We start from the raw sequence: 25,668 nt of genomic DNA, 5'->3' as shown, positions 1-25,668 counted from the left end.
GGCCTTATGTTTGATACTCCTGAGTTAGACGGTGAAGAAGGAAAAAAAAGAAAAAGATTTATTTTTCTTGTATTAATTTCTTTTAAATTTCCTCAGATGTGAACTAAGGACAGCAGCTTTCATATCTCCCCGCTGTGCCGAAACGGCCCCTGAGGAGGAGACTCCTTTCGCGTTATCTGCGGAACATTTCTTAAAACAAACCTGCAACATGTAACAGATAAGTCACCCCTCTGACCCGGCGGTCTCACATTTCAAGACAAACAAAGCGGCAGTGTGGTGTGTGGGCTCAAGGTAACGAGTTGTGATTAACCGTGACAAAGGCTGGGGCTTTGGCCAGTGCGCTGAGAGGTAATTCTATTACAGCTGGAAACGAGTTTCCCTTCTCTGCAGAGGGACACTTACTGTTTGATGGAGTGGTGGAAACTTATAAAACCCACGGAGGATATTAAAGACTCCCAACCTGTAAGCTCACGTTTTCTATCATCGCACCTCTCAAATAAAAGATGCTATTACATAATCTCTACATCCGATTCCAAAGTATTGCGATATTTTACTCTGAGCTTCATGAACTGCATATATACAGGTTTGGTAAATAATACATGGACTTGGCAGTAATGAGTTATCCAGATGAATCCAGATAAAGTTGCTTAATGAATCCAGCTGTTACAGGGCAAAGGTTACTCGTCATTTGCCCTGAACGCAACCGTAAACACAAAAGAAACAAATGCACTCAACCCCAAATTATTCTTTCTGACCTTCCACAAAGAACTGTTTTACAACCTTTTTTTTGCCACAGAGTTTTTCTTCACACTAACCGCTGACCAGAATACAGTATCAAGTAGCAAACCTCGTGATCGACTGCTTTCAGTCTTTTTTGGGCTTTTATTTTTGTAAGACCAGAAAAGCAGAGTTCATGTAGGTAAGGTACCATGGCTTTGCCCAGAAAACTTATGTAATCCATCAGGCTCTCATTCAAATACACCAATCAATGACTTGAATGCCTGAATGAAGCAGTGAAACATAAATGGGTGGCTATCAGCTGAACACTGTATTAAGTATTAAATCTTCAGTTTAAGTTCATTTGTGATTCCACACGAAAGATTCCAGGGTGCATGTCTCCAAAATCATCTTCTGGTTCCACAGAAGAAAGGCCTGATTATTCAAGATTGTGTATGAGAGGAGAAGAATTTTAAATTCAGTTCTGCATTTAACCGGCAGGAAGAAGAAAATAATGTGGGAAAAATGGGGTCTCTCATTCAATGCGTTAGACAACATAAAACAGGGGCAACTTATAAGATAACAACAATAACAAAAAATACCAACAAGCAAAAACAGTATCCACACTTGGGATTTGCGTGACGGCTCTTGAATACAGTAAAGCCCCCTCCCTTGTAGTTTCTGCAGAGTCATTAAGCCCCAACAGTATCCCTGGAAAGTTCAGCTAGTTCACTCCCTAGTGCTTTTTCCTCTCCGGTGGGATCGTACAAAGGCAACCTGCCACTGAACCGACTTTAAGATTTAAGATAGTTTGCAGTTTATCATCCTTCTCCCCCACCTCTGTGGTTCAAGGATGAACCGTCTGGGAGGTCCTGACTTTAGTTTCTATCCTATCAATATGGCCGCCAGAGCCTGTCATCAGGATGAAACAAAAAGCCCAGACCAGTCAGGGTTAGAGCGATTAGATGACTGTTGGACAGTTCCCCTCCTCCCCACGCATGAAGCTATTATGCTGGTGGGATCAGTGGCTTTTTTTTTACTGTCACCTGGGAGCGATATGATGAACTGTTAGGGTGTGTCTCTGTGTTACCTGAGACAAGTAAAGCTATTTATAGGATGTGGGTGCAGGTGGAGACACGTGCATGTGCGTGCATATGCCCAACGTCAGGTAGATGAGTTCTTCATACACATGTGAGTGTGTTTATACGTATAAAAAGTAAAAATAGACAGTTTTACACTGTTATACTGGACAGGAAATATGACTCCTTATGTAATATCTCGAAATCTGTATCACAGTATTTGTCCCATTCTGTGTCAATAAATGCCTAAACTCAGAGGAAAACCTGAGAGTTAAACAAAGGGCAGAGGTTTCAGTCAGATGGCCACCTGATATATCCTTGCAGGGGAAATGAAGACTATTTCAGCATTGAGTTTCTTAGACAAAGAGCATGTGAGCGAAAAGATACGCATTTAAGATCTTAGCTTTCCGGCAAGTGGAAGTGTCTCAGTGTTTCATGTATCATATTTAGATTATTTATGGCTGCACCACCTCTAGCTGCGCTTATTGAAGTTCGTTATTTTCACCTTTTAAAAATGTTCACAGGAAAAATTGGATTTCCGTTAAAGGTGGAGTCAAAGTTAAACAGATTATTTTTGATGGATTTTAAATCCACACAAAGCAAAGACTTGGATTCTTTCTGATTAACAAGATGTTATTTACATTCAAAAGCATGAGAGCTGCTGCTGAGTCATTCTAGGTGTGATAAAACAGCGATCCATACTGATGAAACAATGTGGAAAGTGAGCCAAGTGCTGCAGATGACAAATCTTCTAATGATGTCTGTATGGGTTTATCCAGCAAAAAAAGAAGAAGAAAAACAAACAAACAAACAAACAATATGTGATCTGCACTCACCTCTCATTGTGCTCCTGGTACACCAGACGTGATTTCTCCAGCAGGTACTTCTCTACGTATGCGCTGGAAATAAACATAAATGCAGCCGCACTAAGTCACAAGAGTAATTTAAGAACAAGCTGCTGTAATTATGATCAGAAATGAACAATGTTTCAATATCACATGGACACTGAATGTGCTTTTTTTTGCCATACTCATCCTAAACAGGGCGTTTTAACAGATTAGCAGACAATAGGAAGAGGTGAGAGGTATAATTATCTGAATTGTGGTTTTTAATAGTTTGTCAAATGAGAATTTACATAATCGCACGTCAATAATGGCTGAATGTTGTTTTTTGTAACTTACATGTTTATATTTATAAATCATAGCACAATATTAAGAGATATATAAAGTTAATAATAATAATATACATAAATTGTAGGCATTATTCTGCTATTATATCTGTTATTAAATTATTTCTCAAGTCAGATTCATTTTTATAACACCTTTAAAAACAAAAGCTGTTGACCAAAAGTGACAGACAAAAATAAGAAAACAAAACAAAACAAATTTTTGATTAAAAAAAAAAACAAAAAACGAGTAAAACAACATGAAATGTGTATCTAGTAGAGCTGGAACGATATATTGATTTTTAAGACTGATAACAATATTTGGTGATTCTATTCAATTCAATTCAGTTTTATTTATACAGCGCCAAATTACAACACTCGCCTCAAGGAGCTTTATATTGTAAGGTAGACCCTACAATAATACATACAGAGAAAAAAACCAGAAATCATTTGACTCCCTATGAGCAAGCACTTGGGCGACAGTCGGAAGGAAAAACTCCCTTTTAACAGGAAGAAACCTCCTCCTCAGGCTCAGGGAGGGGCGGGGCCACCTGCCGTGATCGGTTTGGGTGAGAGAAGGAAAACAGGATAAAAAACATGCTGTGGAAGAGAGCCAGAGATTAATAACAAGTAATGATTTGATGCAGAGATGTCTATTAACACATGGTGAGTGAGAAAGGTGATTGAAGAAGAAATGCTCAATGCATCATGGGAATCCCCCAGCAGCCTATGATTCTAAAATCATATAAATGGCCCAATATTTTTTTTTTGTTTTAAACAAAAAGCTTTTAACTAACATTTCATGCATGTAGTAATTTATGACTCTTTATTAACACAATATGACAATAAGCTACTTTCGGCTGCTTCCTTTAAACAGCGAGGACATGTAATCTTGTTTTATTGTCAAAAGTCGTGGATCGCTTGATGCACTGCCCGACTCTGCTCGGATCAGCTCGTTGTTTTGTTTGTGGTGTTCCAAGCACATGTTGCCAACAGCTAAGTTGCAGAGCGCCCTCTGTCTCATAAATGCCGATACACTGGCAAATAACATCGGTCCAGCTCTAGATATGGCTTCTATAGATGTGTTTTATATGTCAGCATGCATCTCTCACCCCCTGACTGTGCCACTCTCCTGATAGTTGACCTGGATGAACTTCCCAAAGCGGCTGGAGTTGTTGTTATGGGCCGTCTTAGCATTCCCAAAGGCCTGAAGAGAAAACAGAAAGGATTACATATCAGCACGCACAGGTACAAGGTGCTGGCAAGCTATGATTAACAGTTTACACCTGTAAGATAAACCAAGTATCAACAGGTTAGGGTTAGCATTCAAATTTCAGTAGATGTTATATCTACCAGCTCTGAAGAAAAGTAAAAAAAATATGTTGAAATATGTTGACATATGAAGGGAAAGCTACCAATCACAGCACTGTAACAGAGGCCATGAGGCACAGGAAGGGGCCTGCAAAAGGGGCACACACACAAATACACAAACACGCAGTTAAAACTCACAGTCAGACACGTCAGTCACGCACTAAACTGCCAAATTCCTCTGAAGGCAAACACTGCAACACTGAAAACAGACACAGTCACTGCTTGTGGGAGTCTGTGGGCATTTCTGCTAACACACACACACACACACACACATAGAGAGAAACTATCATTAGAGACCCCTGGAGGACTCATTCAGGTTCTCATTAGCAGTCTGATGGGCCTCGCTGGGTTGGTTAGTTAGGCAGAGGAGAGGAGAGGCAACAGGAGAGGCAACAAGGAAAGGGAATGCACCACAGAGATACAAACGAAAGGGAGGGACAAGAAAGAAGACAGAGCTCAGACATAAAACAAAACAAAACAAAAAAGACCAAAAGAGTATGAAGAAGGGATGATCATTTGTGAGAGAGGACATGATGAAAAGAGAAAAAAATGGGGAAAACTAAGTGAAAAGAGAAAAAAGAAGGAAACAAGCCCACAGATAAAGATATGGCAGAAAATAAGAAGATTTTTCAGAGAGGATAAAGTGGTAGCAACGGTAAATTTTCCGGCTGATGCAATCAGTATTTTGGAGCGATGATAAATTACTTCATAAAAGCCAGCAGAGTAAAAGGGTGGGGGAGAAGGGGAGCGGGGGAGAACGGTGTGGGCGTCGGATAATTGATTGTGGCTTCTGGGTGAATACTACAGCTCAGGAATAACACGGTTAATAAAAAGTAAAACCCTGCTCCAGAATCAGGCTTTGATCTCTGTGATGATTCATTTAAAAACAGAACTTGACACACATTCAGCGAGCCAACCGGGACAAAGCAGCCCGAAGAAAGAAGCAACAAAACAAGGTTTAAGTAAGGTTGATGTCGTTCTTTTTCCAGGCCTTTCACTTTCATACCAAGCAACAGCTTCCCCTGCACATCCATCTTTTAGACCCCTGTTGGTCTTTAATGTGTGCCAGTCTTGCAGTGGTTGACACACAATGGTAACTACCAAAAAAAACTAAAAGGAGGCAAAGGCGGAGAGTGGACTGGCAGTGAGATCTCCTTTGATTTCCCGAAATGTAAATCGAAACTGCAATTCAGAATGATAATGACAGAGCTTTCATCCTCAATCGTTCTGCTGTGGGAAATACTTCCAGTTTAAAGTCTGAAGGGGGAAAATCCACTTCCTGAAATGATTGAAGTGAGCAGCCCTAACAGAAACTGTCACTCACAATCATTAACAAAAAGAAGTGATAAATGCACTGGTACGATGTATGTGAAAAGGACACTTGCCCGTCGCACATCTGTTTGCATGCATGTGCTAAGCCCCACGCAGTTTGTGCGTGTGCTTTCTGTTTATGTTTGAAAGAGATTAATAAGCAGGGCGGCACAGTCTGGATGATTTACTGTTGAACTCTGCTTCATGGTCAACGCCTGCTGCGACCACAGCACAGGAAAACACACGCTATGATTAGTCTGTGCGCGTGTGCGTCTATATGTTCGTGTCTGCATCAGTGTGTGCTCAATGTATGAACGCGAGGAGACGAAGCGAGAAAACAGATGCAAAACAGAGACAGAAAAAAAGGAAAAAACTAAGCTAATCAAGAAGAACCTTAACTTTATTTGGACTATTTATTAATAAATAGTAAATAAAACAGAGACAGTCTTTGTTGCCACGCCATGCCCCGCTATCTTATTTTCTAATTTCCTGTCTTCACTGTACTGTTTCGGACAAAGCCCCCAAACAAACCGTATTTCCTCAACCGGTAGTCAATTTGAAGTCAGACAGGAAGGGGGTCTGGTAAACATGAACAAACACGGGGGAGGGGACACAACAGTAGTCATATGATATAAAATAAAAGCCCTATTAAGAAATGAAGGGTTTCTATCGGGAAAGAAAGATTAGCAGTACAGTATTAATCATTAGAGTGCTATAAATATAAACAAGGAAACTAGATATTTTGATACTAGTCTGCTTCAAATGAAGCACATTTAAGTCTTGTGCATTTGAGGTAAAATAAGGCACCAGCAACTATTTGTGAACATTTTAAAGTAAATAAATAATTAAAAATCATTTTAAGTCAATAGCAAAAGAAAGGTGGCAATCCCTGACAAGGAGGAGGCTGGGGTGGATGGATGGACCTAAACAGGAGAAATCTTCATTTTCTTTTTTAGAAACCAACAGCGACTTAAAAACTTCCTGTCATGTTTATACAAATGCAAACTGTGACCTAGTTTTACTCCGAACTGGATTTAAACAACAGTTTCACAGGTATGAGAAAAAAAGAGGCTTCCACTGTCACCTATGAAGGGAAAACAAAAAATGAATAAAGCTGTTAAATTATTAGAGGGATAATATAAGATTTACTCTAAGTGTTTGAAATATTGACTGGTTATATTATGTACTGATGACCTACTTTAGTTAAAAATCTCTCTGTTGTTGCCGGGCAGATAACAAAGACTGATAAGGAAAGATGCTGTGAAAGGAGGGGAATTAGTTTAATGCAACCAGTTGAACAAGCGAGGACTAAAATATCTTAAGTCATACTTTATCACATTGTTTTCTTCGGATGCTGTCAAAATACAAGAAGCATTTATTTGATTGAATATATAAGTCAGTTCATTTCAATATCAAGCACCAAAAATTAGACAGGCTTCTTTGGCGTTGTAAATGGCCTCGCTAGAAGTCTGACTAGCTATCCACACAGCTAAACATGAACCCAGGAACTCCAGACAATAGATGAGATCTTGAGAAGTTTACTGGTTCTTTCATTTTGTGAAACTGTAACAATAAAACATATGTGGAAATGTACATTAATAATCTGTACTGTTAACAACAACATGTGCCAATGATCTAACAATGCATTCGAAGAGCTAACATGACGATTAGCACCGTTAATTAGCATATGAACTGGCGATCTCATTTACATATGAATATCACATAGAAAACTTGCTAACTGTGGTCCATCACACATAAAGACAGCACTTTGAATGCCTCGTTGCTTTACCATTGAGTACTTACAGACAATGCTTTAACAAACACCCAAAGAAGGACACGAATGTGGAGCAGCCATCTTGAAGCAGCATCGCAAGCAAACATGAACTTCCTGTCTAACTCTTCTTCTACTGTCACAAAATATCGACTTAAAGGGACCGCAGGGCGGCGCACTTACTAACATTTAAAACATGAAATTAACTAAGCAGTAACATAACACTCCCCGCCTGGGATTATAACAATCCCACATTAAACTGTCAGTCACTAAACTTTTCGGGGGACAGCAGCAAAACCACTTCTGTTACAGGACGACAGAAAGTCTTCTTATCGCCTGAGTGCGAAGTAGTTACTTCGACTTTCCGGACAAGTCCATCGTTCCCTGGGAAAGTCTTGGTTATGATACACATGGGCCAATCGCCCCTCTTCACCTGAATGTCTTTGAGCAGAACGATGTCTCCTTCCTTGAGACTTTGTTTCTTGTCCTGCCATTTGTGTCGCAACTGAAGAGTATGAAGGTATTCCCGTCTCCATTTGGACCAGAACATGTCAGCGAGACCTTGTACTCTTCTCCATTGTTCTTTCAGAAATATCCCCTTTCCAAAGTCACCAGGGGGTGGCGCTGCTGAGTCTGGTTTCATCGTGAGCAGCATCGACGGCGTGAGGATGAGGGGTGACTCAGGATCGGTGGACACAGGAATCAGGGGGCGAGCATTCATGATGGCACAGACTTCTGCCATGAATGTTGAAAACAGTTCATGTGTTAGTAGTGTTCTTTTGCAGTCCTGTAACATAGAGTCGAGGATACGCCTCGCAATCCCAATCATCCGCTCCCAGGCACCGCCCATATGGGATGCATGAGGTGGGTTGAAGATCCATGAACAGTTTTGTTTGCTTAAGTAGCCTTCGACATCCTTGACTGACATGTTCGATCCGTCCATTTTCAGTTCCCGAGAGGCGCCGATAAAGTTCGTACCGCAATCCGATCTTAGTTGTCTTGCTGGGCCTCTGATTGCAAAAAGTCGCCTTAAAGCATTTATAAAGCTGTCTGTGCTCATTGATTCGATCAACTCGATATGGACTGCTCTTGTTGACAGACATGAGAACATCACGGCCCACCTTTTAGAGCTAGCTTGTCCTCCTCTCGTGCGCCGGGTTACAATGTCCCATGGCCCGAACACGTCTACACCCACATATGTGAAGGGGGGTGCAACTTGCATTCGTCCAGATGGTAAGTTTCCCATTTGCTGACATTCCGCTTTTCCTCTCAATTTCTTGCATGTGACACACTTAAAAAGCACTGTGCTGATAGCCCTTTTGGCTCCTACCATCCAGAATCCTGCAGCTCTAATGGCACCTTCCGTGAAATGTCTTCCTTGGTGTTTCACAGTCTCGTGATAGTGCCGTATTAAGAGCGTTCCCAAGTGGTGTCGGGCAGGGATGATGAGAGGGTGAGTGGTGTCGATACCCAGTTCAGATTGTATGATTCGGCCTCCAACTCTTAAGAGTCCATTGCTATCTAGAATAGGATGCAGTTTCCAAAGACTGCTTGAGGGGGGAATAGGGATCCCTTCCTGAATACACTTTATTTCCTTTTCGTAGCACTCACTCTGAACGCTCTTTATGATACAGACCTTCGCATTTTCCAATTCTTCCACTGTGGGTTGACAGAGATGCCAACCACGACAGCTGGATGCTTGGTTGGATCGACCAAAGGAACGAGCAATGTGGGTCAAGCGGGCAACTGCTCTGAGGAGAGGACTGTAGTTGGAAAACCTCTCAAGATGGGATGAACTTACTGTTGACCTTGCGATTTGTGTCAGATTTGTTGTCACCAGCGGACGTATTTCTGTATCAAGAGTGGGATCCACAAGGTCAAACGTGACTGGAGATTGCGACTGTGCGGACGGTTTGAGGAGAAAGGCTGGCCCTTTAAACCATGTTGTGCTGCTCAGTTGCGCTGCTGCAACGGAGCGGGACCCATGATCTGCTGGGTTGAGTTCGGATGGAACGTGCCTCCACTGGTTGGAGCATGTTGATTGGAGGATGCGTTGGACCCTGTTATGCACGTACACATAAAACCTTCGTGACTGATTGTGGATGTAGCCTAGCACGACTTTACTGTCAGTGTAGTACTCAATGTCGTCAAACATGATGTCTATTTCTGCTACTATCAGCTCCGCAACTTCAACTGCAAGCACTGCAGCACATAACTCTAGTCTTGGAATTGTGAGGCCGGCTTGAGGAGCTAGCTTTGTTTTTCCAAACACAAAGCCGATTTCTGTTTTGTTCGAAGTAGACAGTTTGATGTAAGCGACAGCTGCAATGGCTTTCACGGATGCATCAGCGAATACACAAAGTGTTTTGGTTTGGGCGCCAGATGTAGAGAGAGAAGTGTAGGGGCGTGGTATTTGGAGATCTTCTAAATCTTGAAGTGAGTCCTTCCAATTGCTCCACTCTGCCTTCATGTTGTCTGGGAGTGCTGCATCCCAGTCGTCCGTCAAGCTGGTAAGTTCTCTAAGAATCAGTCTGCCTTGAATTGTGATTGGAGCGAGAAACCCCAGAGGGTCGTAGAGACTGTTGACAGTAGAGAGGACACCTCTACGTGTGAAGGCCTTTTGCTCATTGTCAACTTTGAATGTGAAGGTGTCTGTGTCAACATTCCACAGCAGCCCCAAACTGCGTTGCACTGGCGAGTCTTGAGCACACAGGTCTAAGTTTCCAATGTTTTTTGCCCTGTCCTCTGGTGGGAAAGCTTCTAGGACTGTAGGGCGGTTGGAGATTACTTTGTGTAGTCTGAGGTTTGAAGAAGCAAGAGCCCGTTGAGCTTGTTGGAGAACTTGTATGGCCTTTTCTTCAGTAGGAAATGACTTGAGAGCGTCATCGACATAGAAATCTCGCTCAATGAATGTCCGCACCTCAATCCCAAAATCTAGCTCACCAGTCGCTGCTGCTTTCTTCAACCCATATATGGCGACAGAGGGGGAGGGACTGTTCCCAAAAATGTGCACTCGCATGCGATACTCTATAACTTCAGATGACATGTCGTTATCTTTGTACCACAAGAAGCGGAGAAAGTCTCTGTGGCTCTCTTTGACAACAAAACAGTGGAACATATGTTCAATGTCCGCCGTTATGGCCACCTGCTCCTTTCTGAATCTTATGAGCACCCCAACAAGACTGTTGTTGAGGTCGGGGCCTGTTAGCAACACGTCGTTGAGAGAGACTCCTTCATGTGGGGCGCTTGAGTCGAACACGACCCTAATTTTGGCGGGTTTCTTTGGATGGTAAACCCCAAACAAAGGGAGGTACCAGCATTCCTGGTTCTGACTGAGAGCTGGTGCCACTTCAGCATGTCCTCTGGTAAGCATGTTCTCCATAAACTCCAGAAAGTGTGTTTTCATTTCAGGTCGTTTTTCAAGAGTGCGCCGGAGTGACATAAGGCGATCGTAGGCTAGTTGTCTGTTGTTCGGGAGCCGTTGTCGAGGCGATCGAAAAGGCAGAGGACCAACCCAGCTATTGTCGCTGCCCTGATAGAACTCTGAGTCCATTATTTGGAGAAACTGCATATCCTCAACTGATGGTGCAAGTTTGTGATCATCCGCTGTTCGTGTGAAGACCTGCTGACCAATGCTGTCCACATTACATCCTGACACAGGAAGGCTTGGGAGGCTGTGACTGCGCTCAGGAGCTTTGGTAAATGTCTCTTTAACAGTTATTTGACCGTTGCATGGCTGAAAATGGCTTGCACGGCCATTCTCCAGTATGAAAGTCTTATTCACGTGTGGGGGTCTGTGCACTCCATCGAGACAGATGTCACCTACCACGACCCAACCCATGTCGAGTCTCTGAGCAAATGGGGCGTCGTCTGGGCCGTTTATCTGCTCCCGGACTTTGTGAACTCGAAGCATGTCTCGTCCCAGCAGTAGTAGTATGTCAGCATTTGGGTCTAATGGCGGGATCAAGTTGGCAATCTGTCGTAGATGGGCGTGGTGTTGGGCAGCTTCTGGAGTTGGTATCTCAGAGCGGTTATCTGGAATTTCGTTACATTCGAGGAGTGTTGGCAGAGGAAGACTTGCCTTTCCATTCACTGACTCTACTATAAAGCCAGAAGCACTTCTCCCTGATACTCCTGTGAGTCCGGCACACGTCTTTAACATGTACGGGCGACTCTCTCCTTGGACGTGAAAAACATCAAAGAACTGGGAACGTGCCAGCGATCGATTGCTCTGATCGTCCAAGATTGCATACATTTTCTTTGTTTGATCTCTGTGTCCAGCAGGGTATACATTCACTAGTGTGATTTTTGAACATTCTCTGGCGCTCACTCCTTCCCCACACACCTCAGTACACCGAGACGTGACTTCTTGGGTGTCTGCTTTGTCTCTCTCCCCGCCTTGCTGTGGGGAAGGGGGCGATTTAGACTCCCATGGTGCTGGACCTGGGTGGAGGGCAGAAATGTGATTTTTGCTGTCACACTCAGTGCACGTGGTTTCTGATTCACAGTTCTTGGCTAAATGGTCAGTAGATGAGCAGCAGCGAAAGCAGACGTTTAATTTTTTGAGGATCTGTTTGCGCTCTTCCAAGGGTTTCTCTCTGAACCCTCTGCACCTTTTCAGAGGATGAGGCTTGCTGTGAATTGGGCACTGTTTATTTGGATTCACAGCATACTTAGACTTTTCTGCATCTGCCTTGTCCTGTACTTGAGTTTTGTGAACAGATATGGGTCCTTTGGAGAACCTTTCGTGCATGTGTCTTCGTTCTGATGTTATGGGTTGGTTAGGGCTGTGGACGCTGAAGCTAGGGTCAGTTCGTGTTCTGGCTTCAGTGCGAATGAAGTTGACAAACACAGTAAAGGGGGGAAAGCTGACGCCATAATCGTGCTTGTACCTTGAACCAATATTCATCCACCTTTCTTGTAGATTGTACGGCAATTTTTCGACTATCGCTTGGATCCCTCTTGATGTGTCTAAGTAGGTCAAGCCAGGTAAGTAACCGTCCAACTTGGCTGTCTCTAGCTCTAACATTAGGTCGGCAAGATCACGGAGTCTATAAGGCTCTTTAAGTGTGATTTTAGGGAAGCTGTCGACCTTTTGAAAGAGAGCTTGCTCTACAGCTTCTGGGGAGCCATATATTTCTTCAAGTCTGTCCCAAGCCATAGCTAAACCAACTTCAGGGCATCTGATATTGACAGCTCTCATTTGTTTGGCTTGTTTAGCTGAATCTTTACCAAGGTAGCGCACCAGCAAATCCAGCTCTTCTCCTGGTGAAAGGTCTAACCCTGCTATTGCGGTTTTGAAAGATGATTTCCATGCCCAGTAACTCATGGGTTGGTCATCAAAGCTGGTAAGGCCTGTAGTAATGAGCTGGCTGCGGGCTAGATATTTGGCGAGGTCGTAAGTGTGTTGGCTCGGGGCATGTTCATTGCCCTGAGTATAACTGGATTTATATGGTGTCTGAACAAGAGGTGTAAACTCTTTGTAGTTGGTGGATGGGGGCTTGTACAGTTCGTTATGAGTAGCAGCACAGTTTGCTTTGTTTCCTTCTTTTATAGCAATTTCTTGAAAGGCGGGTGTAGGGTCTTTGTATTCAGTTTTTACTGGGGCTGTTGATTCTGCTGCATTGATAGCTGTTTGTTCCAAAACATACTGCGCAGTGCGTTTTTCTTTGCTCTCAGATAGGGGTGGCCCATAAGCTACACTGCGTGTTTCGAAGCCTAATTCAAGTAGACCAGCTTCTAAAGAATTAGCTTCTGCTATGGCAGCTTCCTTCTCTTGTTCCGCTCTCAGCGCGTCAAGAGTAGCTTGTAAGCGTGCTTGCTCGACTTTAATTTCTATTTCTTTCTTTGTATATGAGGCTCTTGTTTGGGCAGCTTCAGCCTTTGCTCTTGCTCTGAGCAGTTCAATGCTAGCTGACGAACCTGCTCTTGATGGTGGTTTGTGGGAACGGACTGACTCTGTCTCGGCTTTGGAGGATTTACTTTCAGACATTTTGGATTTGTTGTATTTTGATTGTGTCCGCCCGTATACTTTACTTAGCTTATAGGATGGTTGTAGCTCCACGCGGTGGCTTCTGTAGCTATGATGTTTGCTGTGGTGCTGTCTTTTCACTGTAAATGGCCTCGCTAGAAGTCTGACTAGCTATCCACACAGCTAAACATGAACCCAGGAACTCCAGACAATAGATGAGATCTTGAGAAGTTTACTGGTTCTTTCATTTTGTGAAACTGTAACAATAAAACATATGTGGAAATGTACATTAATAATCTGTACTGTTAACAACAACATGTGCCAATGATCTAACAATGCATTCGAAGAGCTAACATGACGATTAGCACCGTTAATTAGCATATGAACTGGCGATCTCATTTACATATGAATAGCACATAGAAAACTTGCTAACTGTGGTCCATCACACATAAAGACAGCACTTTGAATGCCTCGTTGCTTTACCATTGAGTACTTACAGACAATGCTTTAACAAACACCCAAAGAAGGACACGAATGTGGAGCAGCCATCTTGAAGCAGCATCGCAAGCAAACATGAACTTCCTGTCTAACTCTTCTTCTACTGTCACAAAATATCGACTTAAAGGGACCGCAGGGCGGCGCACTTACTAACATTTAAAACATGAAATTAACTAAGCAGTAACATAACAGGCGTTATTGGTGCATTTAGCAGTAAATTGCATGTCACAAACATTCGTAAATCAGTTTGCACGCTTGATTTTATTGTTTGCCTCCCTAAAGTTTGCACCTTGAGGAAGGAACTCCCAGAAATACACAGGAACAGGATATGTTGCAAAAGTATTCCCACATCTTACACCTAATTTTTCACTGTGCTCTCTGTAAATAACAACAATACCTTTTTTTAAGGTTTGTGCTGGTGCAATATGTTAGTAAATCTGGCCTCAAATTTGAATTTGAATTGAAAATCCAAAGTGACTCAACATAATCTGAATTAACCCCAGCCTTCAGTGCATAGCCTGTGGGACCATATGGAGTACAGAAATAAACAACTTAAATGTGTTAAAAGCAGCTCACCACAGCGTCCACTTATACAAATGAAAGATACACTGCTTCCCGGCAATATGTCACATTTTATGCCGAAGCAAATGTGCTGAGCCCAAGGCTTAATCCAGCTATAACACTGTGTGCGTGTGTGTAGGTTTAAGTCCAAGCGTCATTCTAACAATATGTTAATGAATGCATATGTGCTGTGGTAGCCCTGGCGGGTCCTTCCATGCTGTCACATTACGTTAGGAGCCACTTGTTTTCTCCACTCCTGCAGAAAGCCCGTGCTCTACAAGCACTGAGGAAGCAAGCAGTGGTTCTCCTATTTTGGGATGAAATTTTGCATTTTATATGTTGAAGTGGAGTGGGGGCGAGATGGGAGCTAGGATGGTAATTAGCATGTCAAGCCTTTCCTCAAAGCGATGGCTAAAATTGGTTTGGATACCAATTCTAATAACATGCTTTCTCCCTCTCTGTTACTTTCTTTCCCTTGTTTCCCAGCAGAGCCACAGTATTTCCTCGTACACTTTCAAAAATCATTAGGTGACCTAGTTTATGAAAAACAAGTGGAGACGTGCCAAAACCACTGCTGGGCTAGCTTCCATTAGATAGCTTTCTGTGTTTCAGGGAGCAGTGAGTGCTTCAAATGACTGAAAATGGTTTCAATTCCCCAAGTTTTTAGTTTTAAGAGAGAAAAGTTTTCATGAATGAGTCAATTATGAATAATGAACCAATGGAACGAAATCCCTGTTTTCCTTGTTATTAGTAACAATCATTACTTTTTGTTTAATTGGATCTTCTTTAAGCATGCTACTAGCCTATATTTGTACAAGTTCTTTATCTACTTTCTAGGCCAACCATAATGATGAACATAAGACATTTCTTCATATTGATTTAATAAAACATGGAGGCTTTTTTTCTTGTGCCAAATATGTTCCCTCTAAAGGTTAAAATGCTAATAACATTAGCATGACGAAGAGATGTAGTCCGTTAGTTTTGGTGGGTTGTTAGCTCTGTTGTACTAAATTGAAACAATGAACACTGATGAATTAAGCATGAGTCGCAATGAGTCAAAGTCATCGGGCAAATTCACTACAAACAAAGTGATGCACAGATAAAATGATGCCAGCGCTATTTAACTTTGTGTCCATCTCATCCCCTCCATCCTTACACTGTTGATTTTCTGTATGACGTGTGGTTTAACAACATCTGGAGCAGCAGAAATACCCCGAAAACAGTTTTTCAGGATGACTTCATGCTGTGTGGATTCCTCCAGAAGGCTACTCATAAGCCCAGAGGAGTTTCTTTTTTTCCCCCCCTCAGCGGTAAGTGCCCCTCACTCACAGCTGAGATGACATCACATTGCATTCCTCTGCAAGCAGGTGCAGCTCGATTTTACATGGCAGGCTGGGAAAAACAGCATATCTGTGCAAGTGTGTGTGTGTGTGTGTGTGAGGATTTGTGTCTGTGGTTGGGGATAGCTTCAATGCAGCCCTTATTCTAGCTGTGCAGACGAGGTTGTAACGCACGCACATGCAGCCGACCAGGTGGTTGCGGCAGTGTCAAATGACAGCATTGTGCAAGTGTGTGTATGTGTATGCAAATGTGCGTTTTTATTCATCTCTGGATGTTCCTGCTGATCAATGCACTGCTTGTAAACAGGAGGGGGAAATAAGATACGGGAAACAGTTTCATGTATATTGCAAAAAAGCTTGTATGTCGCGTTATATATAGATGTGATGTTTGGTGTATGACAGTTTTGTCCTCATACAAGAAAAAAATAGCACGATGGTTAAATTTTTTAAAATTACAGCGTCGTTGTTACGCTCAATATGTGCAAACATAAACACAGGCAGAGCTTAAAATCTCCTTAAGTCTTTAACCACATCTAGTATAAACACACACACACAGAGACGCACTAAATTCACTTCAAGAAACAGATGACAACATTTAACCCAGACTGCTTGGATCAAATGTAAATAAACCGTTTATCTCTAAAACATCAAAGACTCTAAATTACATAATAAAGTTAAGCAATAAGATCTTTGCTTCATCTGCATCTCATCTTCTCTTTTTAACTTTCCTCTGTCCTCTGAATCCACTCCCCCAATTCTTGTGCACTCCTCAACTCTTTTTCTGTCCTTTCCTCTGGACACATGGGATGAGCTCTCCTTTTCTGGGAAAAAGAAAGGTTGGGAGTGAAAAAGAGGTGAGGATGGAAGAAGGAGGACTGCGGTTATGTAATCACACAAGGTAGGCCTTTGTGTGATTACACACAAAGGTCACACAGCAAAGAAGGGGCCACCGCATAACAGCAAGCATGAGGAGAAAGGACATGGGGTGGTTTAGGTAAAGGAGAAGCCAATCTTATTATAATGATCATAGCACATGCATGTACCCGAACTCCTCTGAGATGCCTTGATCAATCTGGATGAAAGTTACTAAAGAAACTGCCTAGGGTAACAGATGTTGATGATTATCAACATATGTTTAGCTTTTGGGAATTAATTTGTAAACATATGAGTGTAATAAAATTATATACATTATGTGGAATAGCTGATCTCAAAACATGTGGTGACATGTACGTTCCCACGTGTTTGCAAACTCTCCTCGCATTTATCGTACATGGATTGAATTCTTGAGCTTGCACATTACCTTTTTTCAACATATCTTTCTCACGAAAACACACGACAGTCACAAAGTATGATTCTATATACCGGATTTACAATACTTCAGATACATGTTTGTGTTTTAACACACAAGTAAAGCGAAAAAGCAATAAAATATGGGCTCTTAGCAAATATATAGACATACATGCACACACTCAACCCTCTTGTCTGTAGAATATAATAAGAGTGAGTGCACTAGCTTAATAAACACCAGATAAGAATTTTTACTGCTAAAATGAACCACAAAATAATGTTAGCTGATTATATTAATATTAATATCAGCTAGCTAGGACAACAGTTACTAACCGATAGCTAGCTCGGACAAACCATTAATACAATTAGTATGTGTATATATATATATCTTATTAAATTAGCTAGCTTTTCTGTGCATTTCCACCCATCTTGTTATTTCATAAGCAATACAGCATTAACGCTGTCAGCAGGGATGTTCCTGCATACAAAACGTTTCGACACCCACCACAAAGATTGGGACTTCCTCTAAAGAAAAATCGACAGAAGTGAGATAAAGTTTTATTTTTGTAACAATTTATATGTTCTGTTTATTTCTTCTTCTTTTTTTAAAAGTGTGGTTTCATTTACTCAAACAGAAAACTCATTGGTTTGTTTATTAAATGGCTGCAACAGAGGTCTGTGCAATTCCTGTTATGTAGGGTAACATCAACTGTGCCAGCTGCCCTTAGTTAGCACCCTAAGGCGCATTTCGAGCTCAGAAAGGCCCGTGTAAGTCGCTGTTACATTGGTGAAAAAGGCAGCGAGGAAGAATGCAATGTTCATCCAGAGTCGTCCCGTGTGTAATAATTCTTGTCAGTCCTACTCCAACGCTTAGAAATAAAATTTGAGCTTGCTATTTTAAGCTAGCCATTATATAATCAAGATTATATAATGCTGCTAAAACAACTGTGTGGAATTAGCATTAGTGTTTCCTACAGTATATAGTGAATTTTTGAAATATAGTTTTAAAAAAAAACAGCTTTCACTATGTTATGTCTTGGGGTTTTTTTTCCTCTCTCTGAGTGAGTTACAAATCTGCTTGCACAGAATACAAACAGGGGATCAGCTCTACAAGCCAAAAAATGACCCCCTACCTCTTCTAATCACTAGTAATCACTTTTCCTTGACCTTTAAGGAAAACATGATTAGGTTATGGAAAGGTGTGAAGAAGACTTAGGAAAAGAGAAGTACAGCACGTGTGCGTGCCATGTTTTAACCACAATGTTCAAAGTTTGGGCTCCAAAACACACACCTTACTTTACTGTAAGGTGTGGTTACGGTTTGGTTTCATGTAGGTCACATGCTGTGAGCACTAAGCTGCCACACTTGTTTTTCCAGGTTAATTCACTCAGTCAGGAACATTCCTAAGCAAACATCACCCCAAGGCTCATTTTTTTCTAACTGCATTCTTAAATTTGGACACCGATTACTATGCAAACAGTCAGGTCAGATCCACTGTACCACATGCTCTGGTTTTACCTTTCGGCTTCATCGCTACCCTCCACGGGGCTGTATTTAAGGGCTAATAATGCTCTGATATTAGGTGACACACTCTGAAATGGTTTCTTTCATGTGGTGAGCATGAGCCGTTAACGTCATGGCTTAATGGCTGGTGCTTGACATGAAAAACCTTACTGAATAACAACGTCCTCCAGTTGATAAAATGCCCAGAATCTATTGCCCAATTTGACCACAAGAAGAATTAAAACCAGGGAAACAAGTTGACATTGGCCTGCTGATTCACAAACGTGTCTAACAGCTGTGAAAGATAAAAGGCTTATTCTCAATATATATAGTTGCACTTGTGTGGATTCCACTACAGAACATTATTTAACACAAGAAACACCACAAGTGCGCAACAACATTAATCCAAAAGATGCAGCAGAGTGTTTCTGCTCATATCTGGCACACTCCACGCTTGCATTAGTCATCTGCAGCTCTGTGCCTGTGCCAAGATCATCATGTTAAAAGGAGCCCATTATTTCATTCACACGTACACGTATAAACACAGTTGTGTATTTATGAAGCCCGTTCACTGACTCATATTCACTTCCTGGAGGCTTATACTACTACTAACTCAACACTTAGCCTAACCTTAAAACAGACACTTGTGTTTAATGATTTAACCTATAAGAACTTGGTCTTTCTACCCATATTGTAATTTTCTTTTCACACAACAACATGAGTAACACCTTAGAGTATATCAGCATATCCAGGCTTTCTTTACATTAGCTGGTTTGACAGTCAGAGATAACAAGTATCATGATGGTGGCCATCAGCTTTCTTTGTTACCCAGGCTTCCTGTTCCAGGCTCTGTGTGCACTCACATAAAAATGATGATGAAATGATGAAAATTGATCAGCTGAGCACTGCCTACTCCAATCATTCACACATGAATGAGTGTTAAAGCTCTAAAGAACGCAACAAATAAAGTTGTAACCAGGAACTCTGGTGCAGCAAATAAGATAGGACAGTCATGTGACTGAAAATGGGCATGTGAATTCATGAGTGTTTATTTTAACACTAACATTCGTGTTCATTATGCTCTTGATGCTGCTGTTTACTTCTACTGGGATAGCTGCACACTGGAACTTCTTGGTGATAGATAGCCTTTAAATATAATAATAAATAAAATAAAGATCAAACATTAAATTTACACACATAGATAAGCTTTCACTATTCACCCGTCAACATTCGATAATTTAACCTGATACTGGAAGAAGAGAAAACTGAGAGCATCAAACTTTTAGTCTGTATGAAGTGGTTTGTATACTTAATCACTTTCCTTTCGAGATGGAGCAATTATCTATGTGTATTTCCATTCCTGCATGGTAATACTAACATAACAAAGACGAATTGGCAACATATATATAATATCTTTTTTTATGATGTAATTACTGACTTCACAGCAGTTTCCACACTTAACAAAGCCATCAACTGGATCCTTTGAAATTCCTATCTGGCCCTTGGGGCACATGTTTGACACAACTGGCCTCACCTTTTCCTATCATCACAATAAGGCTGATGGTAGGGAGAAAGCTAATGCTAGCTAAGTGACTCCTTTTAATTATAACAGCACAGGGCTCTGCTGCAATGGTCAGTGACTCAGCATGTACTGAAATAACATGAATGACATTCAACACAAAGCAAAATCAGTGTATGTGATGACAGCGTTTGGGCTCATCATGTCTTTATTTTTGAACTCATGTATATTTGGTGTTCAGGTTTTACAAAAAAAAACAACCTAAAAACACAACACGGCTGAGTGAAGGGGTTGCCGTTAGCTTGGACTACCAGTAATTGCAGCATGACAAGGCTGAGAAAACTGTCAAACTAAAAAGAAATATCAGAACTTTGGATTCATCATCTGGACACAGTGTTTAAGTGTTTCAACACTCATCAAAGTGGCTTGTTTAGCCTCAGCTGACTGCACGTTTCTCCAGCCTTATAAACAGTACAGCTGTAAAACAGCCAAAACCAGCACCAAAGCCTAACAATTAGCCACAAGTTCAGTTTCATGATTGTTGTACATTTTTTGTGTGTTCACAAACGTTTTGGTGCGTGTCTCATGTGTGTCCATCCTTCAGAAAATAGTGCCTGAGCGCATCTGGTGCTGTCACATGGGCAGAAAAATACACGTCCCACGCAGCCAAACACATGTGAACACGTGTTAAAAAGAGCTCCAGAGCACACTGAGAAGAAGAAATATCACATCTTTGTCACAGGTTGTCTCACATGCATACACACACATTCTCTCTCTCCATAAATGGCTGCTGTCGTTGTGTGCCGGCAACACATCTGGATCCTATTGGCCCCAGGAAGGGCTGAACACTCAATAAAAGCCTCCTTCCACTGCAGAGGACTGTCAACAGGCCGTCCACCACTGTCGGCGAGGAGGAGGACAGAGAGAGGGACAGAAAAAGAGGGAGGCTAAGGGGAAGAGGAGGACAGGAATAAAGAAAATGGACAGAGACACAGGCAGCAGGAAACGTAGAAGAAGTAGCAGAAGGGTGATTATAAAGACAGGGAAAAAACAGCTCAAACTGCATTGCCATTTTTATGATTTAGTACCTTAACCTTTCATCACAGTAATACCATGTTTTATTGGATATATTCAATTTCTAATTTATTTTATTTAAAGAGTGCCAAATCACATTTGCGTCAATGTGCTTTATACAGTACGGTAAAAACCCTGCAATAATAATTATATAATAGAGAGAAAATCCCAACAGAAACCCACTATGAGCAAGCACTTGGCAACAGTGGGAGGAAAAAACTCCCTTTTAACAGGAAGCTATGATGGGTAGTCGTCTAATTATAGAACTAAAATAACAAAAACTGTGTAGATTGTTCACCTTCAGAGTAAAAGTTCTCAACCTCACAGCGCAAACCAGCAGGTTTCAAAAGGCGCGACTTTTAGTTTGAAGTTTAGTTTAGTTTTTCGTTAAGTTTTTCTTGCTCACAAAGTAGGAAAAATGCATAAATACTGCTGTATGTGAACGTGCAGAGACAGGGAGAGAGAGGCATGCAGGTCTGTATTTAACGCCTCCTGAAATATTTATTACTAAACCTATTCTGAAGAACCGACTTGAGCAGTGTTTGCTTGTGTGTACTGCATACCTATTGTTTTTCTGCAGATAAAAACAGACACCTTTCAAGAAACGTGAAGGTGCCCAATCAACCCCAAACCCCCTTCAGTTGGATCCAGCGCTCTAACACACCACAGCTTCTCAGGCAAACCCTGTGAATATGTGGGAGTGCGCTCGGAGCTGGCGGCGATCCTGTAACGCAGCGCGGTGTGAATGACATAAAATGTAACTCAGCATGCGAGGTGGTGTGGGAAAATCCCACGACTGAGCGTGTTGAAGTGTTAATCCCCCGAGAGCTGGACCTCTGCATGCTGCAGTGTGCAACTGTGTGTGTGTGTGTGTGTGTGTGTGTGTGTGTGTGTGTGTGTGTGTGTGTGTGTGTGTGTGCGCGCTGCAGTGACAGATGATTAATTTGGGGATTTGACTGGGAGGAGTGTGTGTAGCCTGAAGTGCATTTATATTTGGATGTTGCAATGCAGTCTGTTTATGCATTTGTGAGACAAAAGTTTCCACCTAGCCCATGAATGGTGTAAAGAGCAACATATTTCTTCTGTGAAGAGTTTACAGTAATATTGCTAAGAAAATGGGTTACTATAACAGTTACTACCGACCGCACAGATAACTTTATAAACAATTTTTGAAGAAAATAAACAACCAATTTATTGCCTATTATTAAGTTATGAAGCAGCATTTCAGCATGCGTTTGGCTCAGTGGCTAAAATCACACTTAAAAGGTTAAACCTCTAATGGTCTAATAGTAATTCACACACTTATGAAAGTGGAAGCCTCCGTCTCTGCAACTTTTTGGAAAAATGTGACAAAATCAGACATTATGATGATATTTTAAAAAAAGGACGGACAAGTATTTTTAATCTCTGACGCTACTATTTTCGCCCTGTATTCTTTGACAATAAAGACAGAAAGGACAAAGGACACACAGCCTTACTCTGATCACATGACATTTGTCTAAAAACACTGTGGTAAATTCAGTAATCACATTAAAGTTATAAATCAAACCGTTATGCTGTTACTTGAGCTACACGACTTCTTTTATAACCTGCCAGATGAAAATGTGAGTACAGTTGCGCAACAGGTGCATAGCTTTAATTCAAGCAGGAGGAAGAAAAAAGTTGGCAGAGTGATCTGCTTTCGAGGAGTGACCATATACACATCATTTCTAACTAGCAAAAACCCGCCCTGCAGGCAGTTTTTGCCAAGCCAGAGGTTCTTGCTCGCTTCATTCATGTAAGAAAGCATGTTAAGGTTAACATATCATGTTAATTATTTTATGTTCATTATAATACTATATATAGTAAGATGGCAAAAACGGCTGTTCATAAACATCAGACAAATGAATAATAAAACCAAATGTATTCTTCTTTCTTTGCAAGCTACATATTCATGGTTACATATTCAAAGTTATCAGTTACAAGCACTGTTAGCATCACTGTCTGATGAACGCTTATTTACAGCTATGCATGAAAAAACTTTCCAATGATCCAAAAGTGCCACTACACTAAAAATATCCATCCATCCGCTTCCACTTATCCTTTTCAGGGTCGCGGGGGGCGCTGGAGCCTATCCCAGCCGTCATAGGGCAAGAGGCGGGGTACACCCTGAACAGGTCGCCAGTCTGTCGCAGGGCTAACACACAGAGACAGACAACCATTCTCTCTCACATTCACTCCCACATTCATACCTATGGGCAATTTAGATTAATCAATTAACCTATCCCCACTAACTGCATGTCCTTCGACTGTGGGAGGAAGCCGGAGTACTGGAGGAGAACCCACGCAAACACGGAGAGAAGATGCAAACTCCGGACTGATGGTGGAATTCTTGCTGTGTGGCAACAGTGCTAACCACCGTGCTGCCCCACTAAAAATAGTTTAAATATATTTATACACAAAATACATATTGTAAACTACTATACTTGTAAAGATGAGGGAACATACAAACATATGCTATGATCATTATACTGAGATTTATTGCAGGGAAAAATCAGGAACTTGACTATAAAGAGACGACAATTCTTAATCTGGAAACAACAACAATCCACCGCTGTGAACACTTCCTAACAGCTCTACAAGCACCTGAAGCAACGTGCTAACCTCTTTCATACACCTACAGATCCAGAGTGATATTCACGCAGAGCGTTTGCTGACATCGACCCAGCAGCTAAACCTTGATTTTCACCAGGTAACATAAGCATGAACATGCTTGCAGGATTGTACATTTCTGCTACGCTGTGAGCTTCATGGTAAACAGCCAACTAAGAATAAACAGCTTTGTTATCTCCTCCTTAGGACGATGATTTGCGCAAATACGTTTTAAATCACTTTCAGCGCTTGAAAGTAAAGAGTAAACTTTTCTGGTATTTCTGTAGCTTTCATACAGTTTGTAATTCCTAATAAAGAACGCAGCGGTGCTCAAGTAGTAATCAGTATCAGCTGAGACAGTGGAAAAGGTGTCAGCAGACAAAAAGACAGATCTGTGCATCTGTTCTTACACGGCCGCTCTGGAAAAACATTTTCTTTCCAAACATCAGACTTGAAGCTGCGCAGCTTGAAATATTCAAGTGAAACCTTTCTGGACATGAACTCACTCTTCAAAAACACAGCTCCTTATTTATGACATAAACACAAAAAGATTTATAAGTACAGTATTCTGGCGAACAGGTCCACTTTCCACACTCTCCAAAAACACAAATAAATAACGTCGGCTGTAACTGAGAGTTACCTCACTGTTCATAACTGAGCGATAGTAACTCGGTCTTTGTGCACTCATGGATAGAGTATTGTGTTACCGGAGCGCCGGGGGTAAAGAAAGAGTCGGGAAGCTAAATTAGTGCCCTACATGAACTGTGGATTTGGCAAACTAATTCAATAAAGGAGTGCAGCATTTCCTGTCTTATCTGTGCCTGTCGGGGGGAAGGAAATTTTTGGAGGGAGATGAAGCCACCTAAATTAAGACAATCTTGCCTTCCTGCGAGGCTGCACTATTTCCTCTTTGTCTTCCTGAAATTAAGAAACTGATACCTCTTCTAGCTTAACATGACAGTCTAATATTAGCCCTACGTCTTTCTTTTTCTCCCTTCCTTTCAGGCTTTTCTTCTACTTCCATCTCCCCCATCTGAAAGCTTCATTGCCTTGTTCGTCTTTCTCCTCCCCTCTCTAGCTAAGCTCTCTCTGAGCCCAAGTGCTTCAGACGGTGTTTCACTCGGCAGCAGAAGAAACCTGAGCTATTTTTACACCGATCCCGCAAAAATTTAGTGCCAGTGTGAACAGGAGCCCTGGAACGCTCACCGCATGTAAACCCAAAACCAAAATACATGCGTACAGTGAGCTATACAGTGACACAAGCATACATAAAGACAGTGGGTAAACCCACAGATGCTCAGCCCCTCTCGCCATGCTCGCTATCAAACGTGTCATGACGGTGCAGTGATAGCAGTGTCGCAGCTTTGTTTCATTGAACATAGTAAGTAAACATGAATGTGATGAGGTGGGTGGCACAGAAGAGCCACAACAGTGTTTGACTAGTGTGGGGACATTATTTGTGAGAGAAAGCGAGCTTGAACAAGGCAGTCACACATTTCTTCACGTCGTTTGTTTACAAGGTGAACAAACAAACTGCTGCTGAGGGGATAAGAGTTTTGCCACCCACTTTGCCACCCGGAGGAATCTCTTCCACTGCACGCCTTTGCCTCTGAGGACCATGGAGACGGTCTTTAGGAAGAGTCAAATCTGTCGGCATTACCAGCCTCATCCCGATTTCAGTAAACCTCAAAACTGGGGCACTTGGGAGCCATGCTAACTTGAAAACGATCCTCTCGCTCTACATTATTTAAGCGCGAGATCCTCTCATCTCCCTCCTCCTCCTCCTCCCTTCCTTGACTCTCCTCTTTCTCTATTGTCCTCCCCCTTTCCTTTTTTATCTCCGTCGTTCCACTGTGTGCCTTCGGTGGTG

The 25,668-nt window shown here is 41.8% G+C and overlaps 1 protein-coding gene across 11 annotated transcripts in view; it reads right to left on the bottom strand.

The window, feature by feature from the left end:
• Positions 1-25,668, bottom strand: part of LOC146665268 (unconventional myosin-IXAb-like) — a 167,222-nt gene that overhangs the window by 73,598 nt on the left and 67,956 nt on the right. For 10 of the 11 annotated variants that reach the window (XM_085412826.1, XM_085412818.1, XM_085412815.1 and 7 more), the window contains exons 3-4: positions 4,074-4,168; positions 2,633-2,695 (exon numbers count right to left, since the gene is read on the bottom strand). In XM_085412826.1, coding sequence (XP_085268952.1) covers positions 2,633-2,695; positions 4,074-4,168 — 158 coding nt within the window. Of the gene's footprint in view, positions 1-2,632; positions 2,696-4,073; positions 4,169-7,446; positions 8,636-25,668 lie in introns of those variants that run through there. The other variant, XM_085412825.1, reaches the window with a different exon arrangement.

This window comes from Rhamphochromis longiceps, linkage group LG7, assembly GCF_057381845.1.
Source record: "Rhamphochromis longiceps isolate RC_006_pf linkage group LG7, R_longiceps_female_GT1.1, whole genome shotgun sequence".
Lineage (NCBI taxonomy): Eukaryota > Metazoa > Chordata > Actinopteri > Cichliformes > Cichlidae > Rhamphochromis > Rhamphochromis longiceps.
Note: the sequence above shows the minus strand (reverse complement) of the source record. Positions and strands in the feature narration are given on the sequence as shown.